The sequence below is a fragment of the Rhinatrema bivittatum genome, chromosome 6 (genome assembly GCF_901001135.1).
Source record: "Rhinatrema bivittatum chromosome 6, aRhiBiv1.1, whole genome shotgun sequence".
Taxonomy (NCBI): domain Eukaryota; kingdom Metazoa; phylum Chordata; class Amphibia; order Gymnophiona; family Rhinatrematidae; genus Rhinatrema; species Rhinatrema bivittatum.
In genome coordinates, this window is record NC_042620.1 from 118,420,416 (window position 1) to 118,442,602 (window position 22,187).

The window sequence follows — 22,187 nt, forward strand, 5'->3', positions numbered from 1 at the left end:
TTCTATTTATTTATTTTTAATTACAAAATTACATAAAAATAATTAAAAACCAAAAAATGCAAGGGAGAGACGATGAAACGTTCAATATTTCTTCTAGCTCATGGAATAAATGTGTAATGCTCAGTTAACCTTGAAATTAGAACATTTTGTGCCTATTTTTTTTCTGTAAATATGAACGTTTCTAACCTTTTAGTAAAACGTGTTAACAAAGGAAGCAATCGGCTTTCACAGTGTGCCCAGACTATATGCCTTTTTCAGTGCTATATTTTAAACCACTATTTTCTCATTTACCCAAACCTGTTAAACACTTTTACTGGTATTATATTCGTGATACTTGTAAACCATTTTATGGCATTGTTTAAAACAATTTTGTGTACAAATCAAATTGCAGAAAAAGAACTAACGATGTATGTTCGTATTTTTTATTAAAGTACTTCGTTGTCTTACTAGAAATCGGAAATATTGTGTGAGTTTTATTTTTACATGGCATGGATAATATTTAGGAATTCTAGGGAGTTAAAAATAGAAATACCATGGTCAGCAAATCCAATTTATTTTTGTTAGCATCTCATTTTTTTTTTTTTTGCAGCAAAGATGCTCTGGTATAATTGTTCTTTTTGAACTTTCAACTAAAATTTGAGAAAATTGAGAGGAATGTGTTTTACTTTATGCATTCCTACTGCTCAGGCAGATCTCAAATATCATCCTGCTATAACTGCTGGAATAAAATAGAATATGAAGTTTATATACTGCAAAGTAGAATACAGTTTACATTTTAATATTTTTCTGCACAAATTTCTTAGTTTTTCAACATTCTTCATAAAATAAATCAAATTGTTTTACACAGTTTCCTTCAAATGTCTTAAAGTAGTGAGAGCATCTATTAGGAAGTAGGGAAGCCTTAAAATAAAGAAGAGGCTAGAGGAATAAAATGCCTTTTACATAGTTCTCAATTATACGATTGATGTAGCAAAATATTCTATGGCTTGTTTATTGTTTATTAATCATTAAATTCTACCATTTATTTGCTCTTACTCATAAAATTCTGTCTTTTTTACTTTAATATGCAGACAATTCCTTATCTTTTCTTATGGATATCTTAGTATTCTCCCACTTGTTCATGACATTACTTGAATACGCACAGGTCTTGATATTAAAGATGGATATTACTGCATTATTCTCGTCATTGTTTCTATGACAAAAAGCACAGAATCCATACATAGAAAAGACTTTTTTTTCCTGACGCCTTCACGTTGAGAAGCTGAAAAGATATTTTACTGAAGTTCGGCTAAACTACAGAAACAGGTTCATCCAGAGGACACATTTTCTGTTCGATTAGATGTATTTCAGCCTGGAGAACTGACCTCTAAACCCTTGACCTCTTGGACCCTAAATCCCTTGTTTTAAACATAGACAGCATTCAGATATAGTATTAGTAAAAGAACTTTATTTATACATGATTTACGATTAATGTAATAAGTTTTGCCATTGCTAGATATATTCATATAAGAGCCAAGCTTTTTTCCTTCAAACGTACTTTCTTTTAAAATACTTTGTTTAGTATAATGTAAAACAAAATTTGCAACTTAATATGTGATACTAACAGTAAGCATAAACCACGTACACACTACTATCAATTCCTGAAAGAAAGAATACTATGCGCGATTACATTAATATTCTTAGGAGTAGTTTAAGAAAAAAAAATGTCTGGCTTACACCTCAATGATAAAAGTTTCAATAAAGTAACGTTTTTTGAAATGTTAATATATATATATATATATGGCAGGAATAAGTAGCTCAAACTCTTCATTTATCTTGCGTCATAACTCAGCAGGTTCATTTGACTAGATACACCAGTAAACGTCATTTGTGTGAACATAAAAAACTGAAAACCTTTGAATGGGAGCACGTAGGTACAAAATGCATTTATGTACATCTACTCATTTTCTGGCGGTTCGACATAGTAAACCTCTCTACATTAATAAATCATTAATGTAATTATCCGTTTCCCCCTATTTTAAGTGATTTAGCTACTATTTCTAACTTCCTTCTAGAAGGGATTTTTCGAGTACTTTGAACAGTATTAACTTTAATACAATTATTGTTTCGTGGGATTTTTAAGTTGCTTTGTTTCTGTCTTTACTAATTTTGTGAGAGGCAGATTTTCACTGCATGTCACCCATATATCATCTGGTAATATTTTATGGGTATTCATAAACTCTGTCCATCTTTATCACCCAGATCAAAATAATTATTTATACTCATTGTCACTTGCTGTTCTGCTGTAATATTTTCATACACTATAGAAATAATAAAGTGGGAGAGATGGAAATTGTTTCATCATTTATCAATTATCCTCTATTCGAGCATTATGATATCTTTCAACAACATGCATTTTCCCTTTCTAAACAAGGGAAGTAATGTACGTTGTCTGAAACTTAAATGTTTTTCATATAGTTCCAAAAACAACATCACATGCTTTTCTACTACATTTTATTAGTCATATTATCTGTACTAATGTTTAGGTATCTGGTTAATAGAAAAGTATCATCCAAATAGTGTTTCTTCGTTTGCAGAACAATTTAGATTCAGCTGGTACAGTTCTTTTCAAAAGGTATATATGACGTTATAGACGCAGTCCTCGTCCAAATTTGAAGATGTAACTTGCAAAAAAAGTAGGTTATACCTTTTTATTGGACTAAGTTAATACATTTCTTGATAGCTTTTAGAAGCTATCACTCCCTTCAGCAGGTCAAAACAGAATGAGCAGGTACTTGGAAATTGAAAGATATACTTTCAAAACTAAATATATGAGTGGAAATTGTTTGCTTTTGTGTTGCAGCTATTCAACTGATTGCTCTTTCAGAACCCTCATAGACTGTCTCCGATTCTATTCTCAAACTTTTAATATCTATATGCTAAATTATTCATTCTATTCATGCCAATAACACAGAAGACAAAATGATAATTTGCATTATTGATATTACTGACATAAACTCAAATTATTTCTTCTTCCTTGAAAAGTATATGCAACCTATGTCCAATAAAACAAATGTTTTGCAAGTCAAAACGGAATAAAATCAGACCTATATAGGTAATATATGGAAGACTTGGAAAATGTGGCTAATATATATGTATATAATTACAAAAGCTTGTTCCAATATAAGGACAAATTTTAGCATTTTAATTTCACTATCTTCTTATTTAATGGCTCCTCTTTTACTGCTACTAAAATATCAATAAACTTGTATATATAATATCACCACTAGTCGTTTAGGGAAGAATGGAAAGCAAAGGCAGAGTCAATAACAACAGCACTCACTATACAGTACAGTAAATCGGGACCTTTCAATGCAGAGCCACACAGCTACAAACGGCCATGTTTGTTAGCCCTTTTCACAGTTTTCTGTAATAAAAGCCCCCAGGAAAAAAGATAAGAGATTTAAGGCATATTCATAACATGCAGACTTTCAAAGTGGAAGGAAGATGGTAAGAATAGAATTCTGCAAGTCCTGACCCACGTGATTTACGAAATAATTAATTCAGCACGTCCCTTAAGAAACACGGCGTCGTCATTAATCTGCCAAGCAAAGGACTCTATCAGACTTGAAAACTGAAGAGATCCCAAGAATATAATATACAAAGGATGCAGTCTCTATTCTCTGCACTCCTAGCTCTTTCATAGCTGCCGAAAAAACAGAAGCTTGGTATGTAAACGTTTTACTTTATATCTTGTAGTTATATTCTTAATGAACTTAGCTGTCATATGTTTGATAAATAGCGCCCTTTGCTTCCTGCTTTGCAACCATAGGACAGTCAGAAGTTGGTATAGGCTGATATAGTGACCTATGTTTTAGAAAGCTTTACATTTATGGAAAAAATATGATTGTGTGTGCGAGGGCTTCCTTCTGTTCTTTAGAGAGATAACAGAATAGTGGAGAGAATTGAAAGGGTTTGGTAAGATTTGTGTGCCTAGTGAAATGATTTAAGATTTACTGGTTGTTTGTGTTTTACTGGGAACAATACTGACTGTCAGGGCATCTGCTGCCTATTCTTAAAACGGTGAGAAAAGGCCCTGAACTTCTTTTCAAGCAAGGGTCGTAAATTTTTCTTTGCGTCATAATAGAAAGGCTATAAAACTGAGTTGAAATTTTACCCAAGGCAGACTTTAAGCACCAGATAATGATTTCCGAGTGTGCCTTTCCTTCAACCATAGTCATTAATGCTGCACTTAGAAAGGGACGAGGGTTTTTTTTTCCATGCTGGAAAAAAAAACATTTCTTTAATCTTTTTTGGAGCTATCTAAAATGATTCGAAAGACATTTAGGGCTAATAATAAATGTATCCTATCAATAAAAAGAGAAGACTTACCATTAATAGTATTTACTTCATTCTGCTAAATATACTGTCTCACTCAACAATATTTAACCTTACAATGGAGCCCTTGGCTTTAATTTTACACAGAATACCTTGTTTTTCTGTTCTGTTTAAACTTATATACTACAAACCTTACATTTATTCTTAAAATAAGCTTAATGTTACAAACAGTTTTTGCCAGCCAGTAATTCTCTATTTTCCTCCCAGGAGTAATTTCGGCTATCTGAGTTGCAGTTGTATAACTCCCTTCTTCTCCTGGCAGAATAAATACACACTTTTCTGTATTATAAATTATGCATTCAAATAATAACACATTATTACAATTATTCAAATATGATAAATGTTTATGTGCTTTGGTAGTGACTAAGGAACAGATTTAGCAGTTCATAATAATCTTTTTTTTTTTTTTTTGCTAAACAAGTTTTTTTTAAAAATCCACATTTGGATAGAAGGAAACACGGTTTCAAGAAATACAAGGTAAAATAAACCACTCCATAAACTGAAATCCTTTAATAATAACGTTTATTCCAGTACACAGCAAATGATATTTTATCAGTTTGACAATTGCCGGAGTTGTTATAAATCATCGTAAGTAATTCCTGAAAGGGTGCGAGGCTGTTGGGGGCCGGGCGAAGACTGTAAATCTTTCAGTTTTATTGCTCTATGAACATATGCTACGATTGAAGAAGTCTTAGATCCTTTGCTTGAGACAAATTCCCGCAAAGCAAGATTCCCACTAGCGAGCAAGACAAACACTTCCTCGTTGCCTTTCCAGTCGACTTGGTGTGGCGTAAATTTATTTACTTGCAAACATCCTAAATGAAATCCTTAAATGGATGAGGTTTTCTTTTTTCAGTGCTTGTTTATTCAATTTAAAAAATGTTTACAAGATTAACAGAAAGGTATTTCTTACAATCGCCATCTAAGCTTCATGTTAAATTCTGCCATTTTATTTTTGATTCATACTATTGATACATTAGTGCAATGTTATAATATTATATCAATATAACAGTGCACTAATGTTTCAATATTATGACTATTTATATAGATAGATATATAGAAATGGATAGATGTATAGATAGATATAAATAGAGTTCAAAAGCTATAGACATGCATATTTATACAGAGTAAACTGAGATGCAACTGTAATTTCAGTTAAGGTGATATTTCAACTACACAGTTTGCAACAAATAAATAATCAAAAGCTGGAATGGGTTGCAATTCACTAATTTCTCAGAAATTTGTTTTTAAATGCTTTGCAAAGTCAGGAAAGACACATTAATTTAGATAAATGTTACAATATAGCAATGGTTTGTAGTACACGCAATATATTAGTGTCACATCAACATCCTATTGGTAATAACTCAACATTAGGTTGGGTTTGAGAGGCATTTAAACTTTTTAAATACAAAAAAAGATGAAAGTCCATATGTGAGTAATATTTATTCAGAAAATATATAAAATGATGCCACTGACAAAATCAAGCAAAATATATTTGTTTACATAATTTCTTCTGTATCTTACAGTAAGATACCATTCTCATCAACCCTTTTCACCCTGTAGAGGTAGAAAATAATGGCAATTAGCTCATTCCACTCAAATGGCCCCAATCCCGCATTCACCTGCACATACACTTCGGCCTCATAAACTCGATTTTGCAGTGACCAGATATATATGTTTTTTTTAAACATTTGAACTTTATTTTAATTGAATTCTACATTTTTTTTTTTGTGGAGGAACACTTTTTGAAACATTTCCTATTTGACGGCTTTTATGGGGTAGTAATTTCATATCGGTATTTTATTTATTTCTTATTTCTTTTCTTATTCCATAACTTGCATGAATAGCTGGATTACTGAATGTAAACTTTTTGTACTATTCCCCGTTTTTATTGTGGATAGCTGGCAGTGTGTACTTTATTAGTGACTAGAATAAAATGTATAATAAGAATGAATTATATGTCATAATATGTCAAAATAGAGGGTGGCAAATTATTTTTTGCAACAATGTCTACTTAGGAAAAAAGATCTATACCAGTGCTTCTATAAGAAGTATAACTATATTGTTGAGATATTCAGAACATAGCACCAAACCCTATTCAGGCTTTTTGGAAGAGGAAGGACATTGTTAAAGTTGCAGCCTCAATCAGAATAATCTGGTATTCAGATCACGTGAACAAATATGCTTGGATTTTAAGGCAGCGCCTATATTTCTGATTATAAAGGGTTTCTCTTTCACCCCCTTCTCCCAATTTCATAAATGATATGGTTTTAAAAAATAGTCGTCTCTTTTCTCCATTTTATTTTGTGCTTTTGATTGCAAAGGGTTGATTTGCAGCAACTTCCTAACTCCTTTCGGGTTTTTTTTTATTGGTAGTTGAACCCCAGTCTGCTTTCATTCTATCGGGAATACTGTCTGCACTGGTATATGGAAATGTCTGTAAAACCGCAAGATCAGGTTTAGGACAGTATTGTCTGCAGACAAAGAGTGAAGGATATGTTCTAGCTACTCTAGGCACAGGTACTGAGACTGAGGCTTGCAGGTTTAAGATAAATTGATATACAGGTAAGGAATTGCATGACAAAATGGAACCGTTAACCAAACTGCTACCTTAGCCTTTACCAAAATACTAAATATGATTTATTCTGTGATCCACATTATTGTCAAATTGTTTAAAAATGTACACACAAATATATCTGAATACTAGCATAGTTATAAACACATTAATATGTGCCTATATAGGTGCTATAATTAATAGTAATACAGTTTTAGAAATGTGAATTTTTCCTAAAATATTATTAAGCACATATATTTACTGCATATTTTGATTTCTTAAGCTTTATGGAATGAATTTGCAATTTCAAATTTTGAGGAATAAACACCCACAAATGACTTTTAGAGTGTCCATGTGAAAGTAAGATCGAGCATAGCATTAATGCACTGTCTTGGACAACTGGTGTTGGATCAATCGGGTTGATTTATGCTTGTGTATAGTAAATTGAATGGTAATATTTCTGTATTTTGTTGATTGAATACCTTCAACCATTGCATTAAAAATATATGAAGTAACGTTGTCCGGCTGAATATGTCATTTCTGTAAATGAAAATCTCGAATGTAATTATTTTGCTTTATGAATATTATAATGAAAATATTTGCAATGCAGTAAATAGTTATAGAATGTACTGAGACATTTCTAGGATTAATTGGCTTCAGGCTTATCCTGAATGCTTCAAAAAACATTGTTTGTTTTGGAGAAAAGTACATGGGCATATATTAGACAATCAGGGAAAAAAGCAATCAGCTACCGTATTAGTCCACATGCAAGTAAATAGAAATGAAGCTCTCCAAAATTTGCAGGCGATTCCTTTTTAGTGAACCACATAAATTGTAACTAGCTTTGAAAAGATCAAACGCCCATCATCGGATTCGAATTTAGGAAAGTTCTTTTCAGGGAGAAATAGAATGAACTTTAATATATTCATAAATTAGTATTTTACACATTTGTTGACCTTTAATTCTGCATCTATTACACAAAAATCAGTCAAGCCCTCTTTATTATGTTTCTGTTACTCACAACATGCATTTTTATCTTAACAAACATAATTTAATTGAATGTCTATTGAATATGCGCTAGAATTATTCTTTTGGGTATATACTGTACACAGTATGCTTTTCAATGCATTTTTTTCAACAGATAGTAAAATACTCTAAATAGAAGCTGGAATCCGTGATATTGAGATACATTTTTGTAGACGATCTAAACATCAGTTAACAAAAAAGGTCTGTAGAAGCCGACAGAGGTTTATTTATTTATTTTGTTTACCTTGATTACCTTCAGGGTATCTTTGTTGTCACATAATATAAAAAGGGGCAAAGAAAGTTGTTTTGTCAACTCTGCCAGCGCTACGACATCAGAACTTAAAGGCAATGGACATTTTTCTTAGCTGTATGCCTCCAAGCTGCCGGCCTGCCAAGTTAGTCAGCTGAATTCAATTACCGCAAGCAGCATTTCATTTGACTTCATGGAAGCACTCACTTACAACCTCACACAAATTTCAATAATACCCAGAATGTGAAGAAACTCTAAGGATTTTCTCCAGTTTCTTCGTGAAAACATTTTCGTAGAACTTTAACTTTATTTTATTTCTTTGAAAGTATTTTTTTTATTTGTGACTCAGAACCAACTCTTTTAAGAACCTATATAGAGCCTTATTAACTTTGCAATATTCCTAGTAGTCGACTGTAAACCCAAATTCCATACTTTCTTAAACTTGTGAATTTCAAGGCCTCCCTGACTAGAGCAAACACTGTGCGACTGAACAGTCTGTGAGAATTTAGGATTACAGTAAATTTCAGATGTCCATGATTAATTAGATACAGAATGAAAACTTACCGTCTTAATCAACAGATGATAAAAAAGTTGGTTTGCACTTTTCAGTGATAGAAGTACTCCGACTAAAACATAGTTTACAATCTAAACCTTGTTTTCTTCTTATACAATTAAAATTTCTAGTTAATGAATTCAGGTTAAAAAAAATTAAAGCCCTCTAAAATTGACGTACGCCCACGTGAACAGTGAATCTATTATATAAGATGTTACTGAGACAGGCCCTGGAATAAGGAACTGGTGGGGTAGGTCTTCAACTATTAAGCTCCCCTTTCCAAACTACAATGTTTGCAAACCCAAATTAAGGTGATTTGAGAAGGGGGAAAATGCTGCACCGTACTGGCATTGGATAGGGACAGAGATGGTTTGGAGAAAAGTTGTAAGGTCTGTTCTGTTGTGAGCTATTGGAAGCGCTTCCGTTGGTTGTTCATTAAGTGGTGAGTTATTGCTATACAAGCCAAAGGTCATTTCAAAGGCTTATAGTTGCTAGATATTGTCTTCATAATGGGTTGGCCGTTCTTTGTGTGGGATATTTTGGCATTCTTATGCTTTTAAATAACGTAGTCAAAGAATTTATGAATCAGATTTCAAATGTGTATTTATACTTCATTGTATGTGAATGGGTCACGATTCTAGTCTAATATTTTATATTTTCGATGTCCCAAATCAAAAGTATTTGTAACAGCTATATTGAGCTTTTTAAGGATTTCTCCTTCTCTACAATGTGCACACGAATGAGAGCAAGGACAAATGAATTTCTGAAGTAGTGTGGTGTTTTCGTTTGTTATGACAAATATACAGGATCTACAGCTATAAATTATTTATGAGCTATGTGTAATGGCGCCACGGATGCTGTTCAGTTGCTTTACTTATTATTCTACTGCTTGATTACACTTCTTTTTCTAATCCTAGCCATTTCTTGCACGTGCTAGTGGCAAGTGCAATTTAATCATACCAATAAAAAAAAAGTGGAAAAACCGCAATAATTGACATTTTCATTTTCCTTTTATATAATAACCTAAATTTGTAACAATATAGTAGCAATCTGTACGCAAAATAGTTGGAAACAGTCTGCAGTTCCTAGAACTCTGAAACTCATTTGAAATGTGTTCACTAGCATATAGCGCACATATAACTCGTCAAATCCTGTTAAGCCTTTCACAACGCCACGCGATTGTAAATTTAGACTGTGCAAGTTTTGCAGGCCTCAATGTAGTTTAGTATAAAGGATTAAATGTTATACAACAAAAGAATTTTTGTAAATAAGTTTATTGCTTGTCAACAGAGTTTTAACATATATTTTATTTATAATAATAGTTAACTATGAACAAACCACATAGACAGACAGATAATTTTAATATAAATGTAAATGATTAAACAAAATACTTTCTACTTAAAATGTTTCTTTTTTCCTCCAGATGTTCCTCCACAGACCATCAAAAGACATTCAAAGAGCCTACTAAGAGAGTTAAATACAAAATTCAAGAAAGAAAATAATTGTGGTGAGTTTTTTCTATTTCTTAGATAATTTTTCATTTCTCTTTCTATACAATACCGGTATCACCTACAGTATTTCAAGTTTATTAAAACATGAAAAATAGTTTAATAATAATAATATAAAATATATTTCATGAGTGTTTTATTCTTCGATTTAAGGACCCTATATGCAAGTCTTCCATTTTGCACTTTTGACAAATCATGTATGAATGTATAGAGATTTAAATATATTTTCCTGGAATTGAAAGCTTAAGATGAATGTACCCTAGCTTAATTGTTTTATTCAAAATTATTTAATGATGTTCTACATTCAGAAAATCTCACGGCGACTTTGCAGATGAGACAATAAAATACCGAAATCTTGGCACAAAGAAGTCAGTGCTGTTAATATCTTCCACACAAACTCCCAGTTTCCAGAGAATGGTTTGCAAAACTTTGAACTGTCCAAATAATACTAGTAAATATATCACATGTTAGCTTTAATAAATCTGTTGTTTTCCAGTATATAGACAATAAGGAATTTTACTTAAAAATTGACAAATGCTGTGATCCTGTTTTATTGAAGGTTTTGACGATCGCACAGTAATACTGTAAGGAGATTTAAATCATCTTTCAGCAAATGAGACTTGATTTAGATAGGATAATGAAAGAGCCAGGAAAAGAAACAAAACACGTATACTCTGGAAACTCCAGTATGCAATGATAATGCGAACACATTTTTAACAAAGACAGTGAGAACCAGATCGTATCCATTATTCTGTTCCTAGAAAGTTCATCTTTTAAGTTTTCGTTCTGCAATATTAATCCGATTGGCAAATTTTGTATCCCATTGTATCGATATTTAAAATGAAGATAGCACTTTTCCTTGCAAAAAGATACAATGCTTCTATAATCCTGGAAAGCTTGCAAAATGATTTGTCTGTGCCTTGCAGAAGAGGAGAACATAAGGGGAAACTGTTGGGCCACTTTATATAAATCCCCCTTAGGGCCCTTACAAGGGGAAAATTTGCGGAGTAGCAAATTCTTTTACTGGTCTTCCTCCTACGCTTAGCCTGTTTTACACTTCTGAAAGTAACTAGGTCTTGGAGACTGTTTTTCTTTTCATTCCTTACTGAAGCGTTTACTGCCGTAGCACTAGCAGTCATAAATTTTGTTACAAACCACAATGACAGGTGCATTGATATGCACTGTGAGGGCTCAGGCTGCTTAATAACCACTAGACTGCTGGTTCTTAGAGCCTTTTATTTATTCGGCATCATATTAGGTATTGATCTTAAGCAGAATTAAGTGAAGTGAGCAACTATAAGCCCTGAATTACTTAATAGGAATAAATTTGAGTATGAGATGAACTGAAGAAGGAAACTTGTCAAAATATTTTATTTTCCTCACACACATCTATAATTGTGCAAATATATGGAGAGGAGTGAAAGAATATGACAATGAAGTTTGCTTGTTCAAATATCCCTTCTTCACTCCTATTTGGTTTTATTCATATATTTAGTTGCATTATGCAAAAGGACATATGCACCAATAAAAACAGGACTCTCAGTTTTCAAGATTCAGATTACCGACCCATATGCTGGAGCTTAATAGAACATACAGCTTTTATAGGGTTTCCTAACAGGAGTTCTTCCTTAAACGTTCACAGAGCCTTGAAAGGTCCTCTTTTCCTCCAGACTGGGTCTGGACGTAGCAGAAATAAACAGCGGAAATATACTGGATTACCTGCAAAAACATTGTCTTCTACACTCCACTCATTTAAACTTAAAACATGAAAAGGTGGGGAAAAAGATCTAAAAGATGAGTCTTGAAACAGTTGGACCATTGTCCAAGTGATTTATGGTCATTGCCTCCTTTTAGGTTCAAGCAGAGTTCACAAGCAGTTTGGTATTTCTGAAAAGAATAATGCTTTCAACTGTTTTACCTCAAAATGCTTACTTTAAATTTCTATATATTCTTGGGAGAGCTAGAGTATGTGTTATTTGGCTGTACAAGGGAACATTCACATTCAGGGTATGCGTTGGGTGACAGCATGATTCGGTCTACACTATTATACAAATATATATATTTTTCCCCGAAATTTGGCTCATAGGCAAACAATGCTAGAAAGCTATTAGAAAAACAAATAACTTGTTAGAAGCAAATTCCACAAAATGAAGAATCTTGTCTTCGAATTTGTACCACCATTTTCTGCTCTACTCTCACATCAGGCAATTTTTTTTACAATTACATCTGAGAAAAATATATGTTCATCTATCTGTAGATGGATGCTGGTTGGCTCCTAAACTTTAATAATGTTTTAATAAACCTAAAAATACAACATTGTTGAGATTCTGTAAAAGGTTGACTGAAGACTAGATATTTTTCTGTCATAGCAATGGTGAGCCTAAATTAACTGGTGATTTTTCCCAGACACAATGAATGAAATCCATCCTTAAAGTGTCCCATATACTGATGTCAAAATGCAAAACAATGCTTTCCAATGATTAAATTGATACAATAGTATGTTACTTACATCAAGCAAATTAACCAATCACTGCTTAAATATTTTAATAACCATTTATTATTAATACAATATACAAAAATCTGTTAACAAGAAAAAGGGAACCAAAGAGAATATCTGTATTTGGGTTAAATCAGTTAAATATCACCAATTAGTGTTGTAAATTATACAGTTCTTTGTAGAAGGATTGTAAGACTGCATGATAAATGACATAAATAGAAACATGCATATTAAACAGTTAGCAAGAAAACAAAATTATAGAAGACATAGCTAGTAACATAGGAATAGATATTAATACTTATCTTGCATTAATCTAAAATTCAAGTTTGCTTTTCATATATCATGCAACAAAACATCTGCAAAACCACAGGCTATGTGATTAACTTCTCTATTGGCTTATTGTTATGATATTCATATGGCAATATTTAAATGGATAAGTGGGCATAAAAGTTTTATATTAGTGGAATCTTTAGCATCCTAGTAGATAAGTAGAATAAGATTTTTAGTAAATCAGTTAGCCTATATTAGAGTTATCCCAATTGTTGATATTTTATACAAAAGATATTCAACAATTCTAGCAAGCTTGTAGAAGGTCTGGTGAGAAACAGATGAGGAAAGCTGACTTATGAGGTTTTTTATGGCACAAACAAAAGTTGTTGAATAGCATTGGTTATACTTTAACTGCTAGAATTCATTAAAATACAAGAGAGAGGACGTACAATAGAGTTGGAATTTTCTCTGGTTTTTCAGGTTCTTATTCTGGTTCAATCCATCATGTCATATGTGACCATGTGCACAGGCATACTCACACACACACACACACATACACACACACTTAACCTTTATTTAAAAAATGCTGGGGTAAACAATGATAGCTACTTTAAAATATAAAAATATATTTCATTTTAAATACAAAGAAAATTATATAAAGCAAGAGAAAATGACTAAATAAATGAATTGGCACATAAAAAGAAAGACTGGGCGACAGATAATATGTTTTTAGGGGGGTGAGAGAGAGTCAGAATAATATATGAATGAAGAAATATCAAGCATCAAAGTGAGAATTCATAGGCTGAAGAATAAAATTGTTTATTGACATGTTGAAAGCAAGATATTTATTTAATATGTATGATCAAATTGTATCAGCATTCAAAATAATTATGCTTCTTTATGAAGGTATTTTGTTTATATGACTGATCATTTTGAAATGAATTTGTCAAAAATAAGTCTTAAAAAAATCATTAGCAAAGTATTTTCCCCAAAACTGCTTTATAGCTACAGTTAAAAGAAAGAAAGAAAAAAAATGGCTTGTAGATTGGCTATGAGGCAGATCTTATTCTGAGCCCTAGTTTAATTTGTTGTGCTTTGCTTTTTCTCTGTAGGTCTCTTGACAGTCAGCAATTGGACTAACCAGAACACGTGACCAAGAAAGTCAATGTTATTTGATAAGGGTCCTCAGGCCCTACCAATTCGAGAAAGCAAGATGCAGAAAACTGCTTACTATGACAATTCTGGATTATTTGGAGGCTATTCATACACCAAACCAGATGTCTACAACTACAATTCAACTCACCAGTCTTATGCACAGTCCACTATTGAAAATGATTATCAGAGTTCGGCCTGTTCGATACAAACATCTGCAATCAGACCTCCAAACCATAAAACCAATGATGTAAATGGTAGCTGTATGCGAACAAATGTCAGTCAGAGTACAAGTCAGCCCCCCAGCATTAGTGACCAGCAGCAGGCATCATCTTTGCAGCCCTCATCACCTAACCCGAACAATCCTTCAACGCAGAAAAAAAGCAAACCCACCACTAACTCCTCTACCACTGCCTCAGCTATAGTTAGTAAACAAATATTTCCATGGATGAAAGAATCTCGGCAAAACTCAAAACAGAAAAGCAACTGCACCCCTTCAGGTATCTATTTGAGACTATTTAGTTTTCTCATTTTCATTTGTAAAAGATTTTATGAAATCCACAATTTTGAAAACAAAAGTTGCACCCATAGCCCTTGAATATGTCTAAAGCACTTAGATAGCAAATGTTGCAGCTGAATAGGAATTTGGATAAAAGGAAAATAATAATTGTTCATGCACAGAATGATTTAAAATTGAAACCCGAACACCTATTCCAGAATTTATGTACTCTGTTTTATTAAAGGCATTTCATTCTGTATCTTTTCTTTTGGAGCATCACCAGAAGTAATGTCTATATTTTAGCCAGAAATGGCCAAGTAATTTGTTTCTCCACCCAGTTTGCAAGCTCTGTGGTAAGACAGACAGGTATATTTGATATCTTCAAGCAGCACAACATAATCATCCCACACAATTTGATATCCTTAAAGCCTACAGAGACAAGCTTTGTAACTGGTGCAACCATGACAGGTTTCTACCTTCCCAACTCAATACAATCAACAGACACAAATACCCAAAGCCAGCTTTATTGCATAGTATAAATCATGACAATAAGTATAAACTATGTACCCAAGCCTTGGACTAACAGATGGTACTAAACCATGCAGGAATAAGAAAAACTGCCCCCATTCCCAAACTCACCCTGTCCCATCCCAAGCAAGCAAGATTGGGTCCTAGCATTGAGTATTCAGATCTGGGCTATCCTGATAACCCACCCCATACTAGCAAGGCTGATGCCCCTCCAGGCCTGCAACTTGGCCTGCCACCAAACACCAAACTGTCTTCTGTCGTCTAGACAGCAGATGACTCTGGCCAATTTATTGAGCCTTATGGCAATGACGGTGCCCAAAATGTAAATATTTTTTCCCATGCCCACTTTAGGCTCAGGTACCTTGCCCAACTGTGACAATAGAATAAATAAAGGCAAACAATAAACAAATTATACATGCGGTCAGAATATACTTGAACTTGAACCATGGCATGAAGTCTAACTAATACAAAAGGGACTACCTGCCAATTACCCCCAAATAGAGTGGAAGGATGCAATGATCAGCAGCCCAGCCTGACCCCTGGGAGGAAGGAGAAAGAAGCAAGGCTGGGCTTTTATCCTTCCTCCCAAGCCCCTGTTCCCCTGGTGTGTGCCCACCAATAGGCAGTGATGGCCCCCCTCAGTGGGGAAGGAGGTGGGGAGCAATCCCAACCCATGATCCTGTGGGGCACTGGAGGGAGCATTGGCTAGCAGTACCAGCACCGCTGTTGGCCATCACCCTCTCAGGCTGGCCGTTGCAGGTTGATGACCTCACCCACGACAGCCAGGAAGATGATGCGGCATGCTAATCTCCATGCATGGCTGGAAATCACCGAGGAGCTCCCTGCCCACCCCCCTCCCCCCTCCATGGCAAAAGGTAAGCAGAAAGAGGGGGGAAAACTACCACTTCAGAGGTGTTGGGGGTTCAGCACTGCATATTTTCCCAAAGATTGTTGTGATGGGCCATTTATTCTTATTTTTGAAATGTATGACTCTTACTCACTAATGATTATATACATTAAAAACCTTAATGGAAAGTAGTAGTAATTTAAATAATTCAGTTGACAATTAAAACATAGAGATATTGGCCTCAGGGACAACGGGGTCATATAGTCTTATTTTCCTTATCTATCACAATACTGCACACTCTATTTAATGATTGGCTTCAAACTGGAGTTCCCTTTGCTAAGGATGTTTTCTGCATGTCTTTGGCTTTCTTGAATTTTTATTCAGTTTTTGCAACCACTTTCACATCCATTTTTAAAAGCTGTTTCATGCACTTACCTTCTTTTCTTTGAAGATATATTTCCTGACCTTATTTCTGAATTGACAAGTCTTCAGTGTTATATCATGACACTTGTTCTAGAAGTTTCTTTTAGCCAACAAATGCATCCCTTTTGTGAATTTTTATACCACAAAGATACCATACAAAATATTCAAGATCTCCCATTTTTCTTCATTTTTGTATGTCATTCCTGAGGAACTATTATAAGGTAAAGCACCTGAAAATACCTCCTACCATCCCTGCCATTGTGATTCTAAGTAAATCCAGATGACATTGGACTGATTCATATGAGAATCTCATGCAGGCCTCATACTGACATATGTAAAGCATGTATAAACACTAAAGAAAACAAAGAGGGAAGAGATTTTTCAAGACAGGTGCTGTGGTCAGAATGCAGTGGTCATAGTAACATACTATACACTGTAAATCTCCCTAGTAACTCAAACTCACCTACAAAACTTAACAGCTAATAGTTACGTTTTGTAAGTGAGTTTGAGTTACTGGGGGAGATTAACAGTATTTGTCATTTTGATTTCTCTCTTATTGGCACTACTCCATGGTTCATAGTAACATAGTGAATGACAACAGATAAAGACCAAAAAGGTCCATCCAGCCTGCCCAGCAAGTTTCTTTCTTTCTTTCTTTCTTTCTATTGGATAGTAGCAGCTGCCACTCCCTACAGGCTACCTCCAAGCCTTCCATTAAGGGTAGTAGCAGCTGCCACTCCATACAAGCTAGCCCCCAAGCAGCAATGTCAACTTACAAAAAAGGTGCAATATGTTCTTATGATCTGGGTGTAATTCCAGAGACTGTTTTCTTACTTGGATGAGTGAGGCTGGAGATGCTGCAGTGTGGCATTCAAGTCCACTTATATTAGTTACACCTGTTGGCCAGACTCATGGTGCACGTAAATGCTGGCTTTGGGAATGAACCACTGAGGCCCCTGCCTGACCATTCTTGAAGAGATGACTGTGCTAGAAAGGAGGGGGAGTGAATTTAAAATGGGGAGAAGCTCTTTGGAGCTCTGGATTTCACCTATATTTACATTCCACTTTTCAGCAAAGCAGATTACAGTCAGTTATTTCTCTGTCCGCAGAAGGCTCACAATCTAAGTTTGTACTTGAGGCAACAGAGGGTAATGTAACTTGCCCAATGACACAAGGAGTGGTAGTGGGATTTGAACCCTGGTCCAAAGCCCTCTGCTCTAACCAGTAGGCTACACCTCCACTTATAAATGAAGTCTCCTGGTACTAAACTTCTAGTAGAGATTGCTTTCAACTGAGCTGAAAGCCTAAGGTGGTAGTCAAATAAACAACCTCTCCACTCCCACAAAAAAGTTCATAAGAAGTAAAACATACTTTCCTTAAAAATGAAACATAGGACTTTTCTTTGGTTGTCTTTTTATCATCTTTCTACCCATTTTTTGGATGTTGGGTGATTATAGCCCTTGTGACCTTTTCTTAGCAGAACACTACAGATGTTTTGCTATTACTTTCTGCAGTCTACACTACAGCACCTGGTCTTCCCTAGTGGGCCCCCATCCAGGTACTATTTAGGCCTGATCCTACTCATCTCTTGAGCATTGTAGTTGTTTTAGTGGTTAGAGCAGTAGGCTGAGAACCAAGGAAGTTAGGGCTGAAATCCTACTGATGCTCTTTGTAAACTTGGGCAAGTTACTTTACTCTCCATCTGCCTCAGGTACAAATAAGTCATCTGGGACAGGTAAATATCTGCTATACTTGAATGTAGCTCACCTTCGGCAACCAATGAAAAGGCATGAATTAAATTTAATAACAGACTCACCCAGGCCAGTGTTGCTAGCCTTAGGCCTAAAAATGAAATAAAGAGTCATGAAGCAAGCAAGTTGCTATTTTAAAGAACTTTGATTGTGCTGCTGCTTTAATTGAATAGGACTGCCAATGGTCTTTAATTATTTCAAGTTGTTTTATTTAGGTCACAAAAAAAAAATAGCTTTAATGTTTCTCCTGTAAACCATAGCATGTCTAATTTAAATCCTTGAATGTGTCATCTTAAATATATTGTGAATTATTTAATTAAAGTTTTAATCCTTGTGAAAAGTAAGCTTTTAACTGAATTCAGACAATTGTTAATTAAGGGTATGATTTACTATGCTTTTTCCCTATAGGAACAGAATGGGAGAAAAGCTTTAGAAAATCCAGCCCTAAATCGGATCCTTACTTAACTTGGAGTGACTATGTACTTGACCAATATTGGAAATTAGTCATTATGATACTTTATTAAAGCAAAAAGATTAAAGAAATGTACCATCCGGGTAACCAGCATGGAACAGTAACTACTACACTTAAGAGAAGGCAGGGGGTAACCTACATGGAGTGACAGTTGCTACCAATAGCAGCTTGCTGGTCAGACTGGATGGACTATTTGGTCTTTATTTGCCGTCATTACTATGTTACAAAGGAACTCTGGCCTTTTATGTCTATTTAAATGAAGGTGTATCAACATTTACTAAAACATATAGCAGGGGGCCAAGCCTCTTTAGCCATTCCTGCAAAAAGCAGGGGCAAATTTGACAGCAGTTTTAAAAAAATACCCTAAAATTTAACAACAACAACAAAAAAAATGTTATATTGTGGCTTACAATACTTCCCAGGTGGGACAGTTTTGTAAGTTTCTTATCTTGCTTGTGGAGTGGAGGGTGAAGAGAGGAAGTATTTTTCTATCGAACCGCAGTACAGGACTGAGGCCTATTTCCACCCTAATTATAGTGCCAACTTCGGACACGGTGCCTTCTATTTTGCGCCGCCTTTGCACCGCCTATAATAACAATCTCCCCTCCTTATAAATTGCTGAGGCGGTAAATTTGGCCTCAGCATGCAGCGACACTGTACTGGGACTTTTATGTCATTCTTAAATGAGCCGGTGTAAATTGATCCGTTATCTATTCTGACTTTATTGCTTTTACACTTGTAAATAAGCTACAGTGGGCTGATGCCGAGGACATAATTTATTGCGCCGCATCTGACTCATTTCCATGGGCTTGTGGCTTAATAGCTCTGCTTATTATCAGCTGCCATCTCTTCAGAAAGTTGGCTCCATTGTAAATTGAGCCACTATTTTGAAAGGCACGGCATCCTAGCGCTGTGGTCTACTGCTGCGTTTAGCGCTAGTACTGCGCTCAGGCCTTGTGGGAGGAAAGAGGTGAAAAACGTTATCCCTAGCACAAAGCCGTTAGCGCCAGTGCTAACGTGTTAACTCCAGCTTAAATCCCATCAGTCTTTCATTTATCGTATTTCCACACCAAATTGTATGGAATTAGTGATCCTAAATTAATTTTATTTCTCTTTAGGAGAGAATTGTGATGAAAAAAGTCCCCCTGGTCCTGCGTCCAAGAGAGTTCGCACCGCCTATACCAGTGCGCAGCTGGTAGAGCTGGAGAAAGAATTTCATTTCAATCGGTATCTCTGTCGACCTCGCAGAGTTGAAATGGCCAATCTTCTCAACCTGACTGAACGTCAAATAAAGATCTGGTTTCAGAACAGAAGAATGAAGTACAAAAAAGATCAGAAAGCTAAAGGGATCATGCACTCTCCTGTAGGCCAGTCCCCTGACAGAAGTCCTCCCTTAAGTGGCCCAAACCATGTAGGATACTCGAGTCAGCTTCCAACTGTAAATAGTCTTAGCTATGATGCTCCATCGCCAACATCATTTGCCAAATCACAGCAAAACATGTATGGTTTGGCTGCTTACACAGCACCTCTCAGCAGCTGCTTACCCCAGCAAAAAAGATACCCTGGGGCAGAATATGATCATCACACCATGCAAAGTAACGGTGGTTTTGCCAACCCTAATTTACAGGGCAGTCCTGTCTATGTTGGAGGGAACTTTGTTGATTCGATGCCAGCTTCCGGCCCAATGTTCAATATCGGTCATTTATCTCATCCTTCATCTGCTAGTGTGGACTACAGCTGTGCTGCCCAGATCCCAGGCAACCATCACCATGGACCTTGTGACCCTCATCCTACATACACAGATCTGACTTCTCATCACACATCTCAGGGAAGGATTCAGGAAGCACCCAAACTAACGCATCTGTAGTTGGACTCAGGGTTGGACTGGAAAAAAAAAATGTACTCACTTACATTTAATTACCTCACTTTTTCTGACGTTCAGTGTTACTTTATTCTAAGAGTGCCAACAGTATTAGTGGAATGTTTTTCCCCAACAGCTGCATTCTTTTTTGCGACTCATGTAAGTCAATGAAAAGGATCTTCTCATAGCTGTTTTAAGCATGACAGTGCAATATACTGCAAACCAAGGGACTAATAATCTGTTAATGATGTACTTGAAGGTAAGTCTTATAGATCAATTAGTTTTAGCAGCGCGTCATGCTGAGGTGTTTTTAGACCGATTGTGAGCGATGGGTTCTTGCCTGCATCTAAGCTTATTTCAGAGAGGGTAATTTATTAATTCTTCAGTATTGTACGAATTGCATTGAACTAAATGATATGTATTTATTATTTTAAGGAAGACATTTTGTATCACTAATTATTTATCCTCGTCTTAATGTATTTATGTGAATATTTGTAGAATTTATTCATCATATCTTGGGCAGATTTATTCAGGTCCTTGGTGACTACATTTTCACCTATTTAGTATACTTGGTCTGAAATAGTTGAGAAAGTAGTTTTTGAACAGTTGTAACAGTGGCTGATGTTTGTAGTTTATGTAAGGGTTAATTAAGACAGCACATTGTAAATCATTAATGGAGTAAGTCAAACTGTGGCATTACACAATAATGGTTACACATTTCGAAAAGTTTATTAATTTAAACTTGTCTGGTACCACCTGATCAAATATTTAGAATAAAACATCTCTATCTAATGGAAGTGTATCTGTTTTAATAATGCAAACTGCAAGCAGATCACTGGGCCATGTTGTTTCTGCTAAACTATTACATACAAAGACCTCAGAGAAATTGGAATTTATTGAATATATATATATTCAATAAATTCCAATTGTATACATACATATATATGTACCTATGTATAAATAGCTTAATAAAATAATTTGTGCTATTTTTATCGAATTCCAACTTGGAAGAATAAAAGCTTGGACTCAAAACTAGGAGGGATTGTAAATCATATCATTTAAATTTAGTTACCATATCAATTCCCACTTCAACTTCCTGTCTTTGTTATTTTTCTTCTTATAATTATATTATTTCAAGTCAGTTTTTGTGAACTTTCTTGAACTTTTATTGCCCAAGTTCATTTTCAATATAAATATTGAAACAGTTTTGACAATCATATATAAATTAAAAAAGAAAATAAAACAATGTATAGGCAAAATAGAATAAACTATTCTTAGCATTCACAAAAGCTCATAACTGGAAACTGGCAGTTAGAATACATTAATCTCTTCTAGCAGACACTGGCATATTCCATGTGATTTTTCCCCCCGAAAATAGCAGATTGAGTCTTAAAAAAACAGAAATGTATAACTGGTATATTTCTTTTTAAATCTTTCTTTATTTTAGTTCCATCTGACAGTATCCTTTGTTAATTATCTGATTCAAGCCACAACATCGCTTTAAACCCAAAAGTTATATCAACAGTATATTACAATGTATGGAAATTAAGAAAGGGATCTTTTGTTAAAAATTCAGTTAAGGTTTCACGGCAGTCATCCCACATCTCACTGTTTGTTTT

General features: G+C 34.7%; 1 protein-coding gene across 11 annotated transcripts in view; it reads left to right on the forward strand.

Moving 5' to 3' along the window:
- Positions 1-22,035, forward strand: part of HOXD3 (homeobox D3) — a 36,658-nt gene extending 14,623 nt beyond the window's left edge. For 5 of the 11 annotated variants that reach the window (XM_029605854.1, XM_029605857.1, XM_029605853.1 and 2 more), the window contains 3 exons: positions 10,184-10,267; positions 14,148-14,687; positions 19,826-22,035. In XM_029605854.1, coding sequence (XP_029461714.1) covers positions 14,201-14,687; positions 19,826-20,574 — 1,236 coding nt within the window. In that variant the 5' untranslated portion in view covers positions 10,184-10,267; positions 14,148-14,200 and the 3' untranslated portion in view covers positions 20,575-22,035. The other 6 variants (XM_029605860.1, XM_029605863.1, XM_029605864.1 and 3 more) reach the window with 6 other exon arrangements.
- Positions 22,036-22,187: the final 152 nt, after the last annotated feature.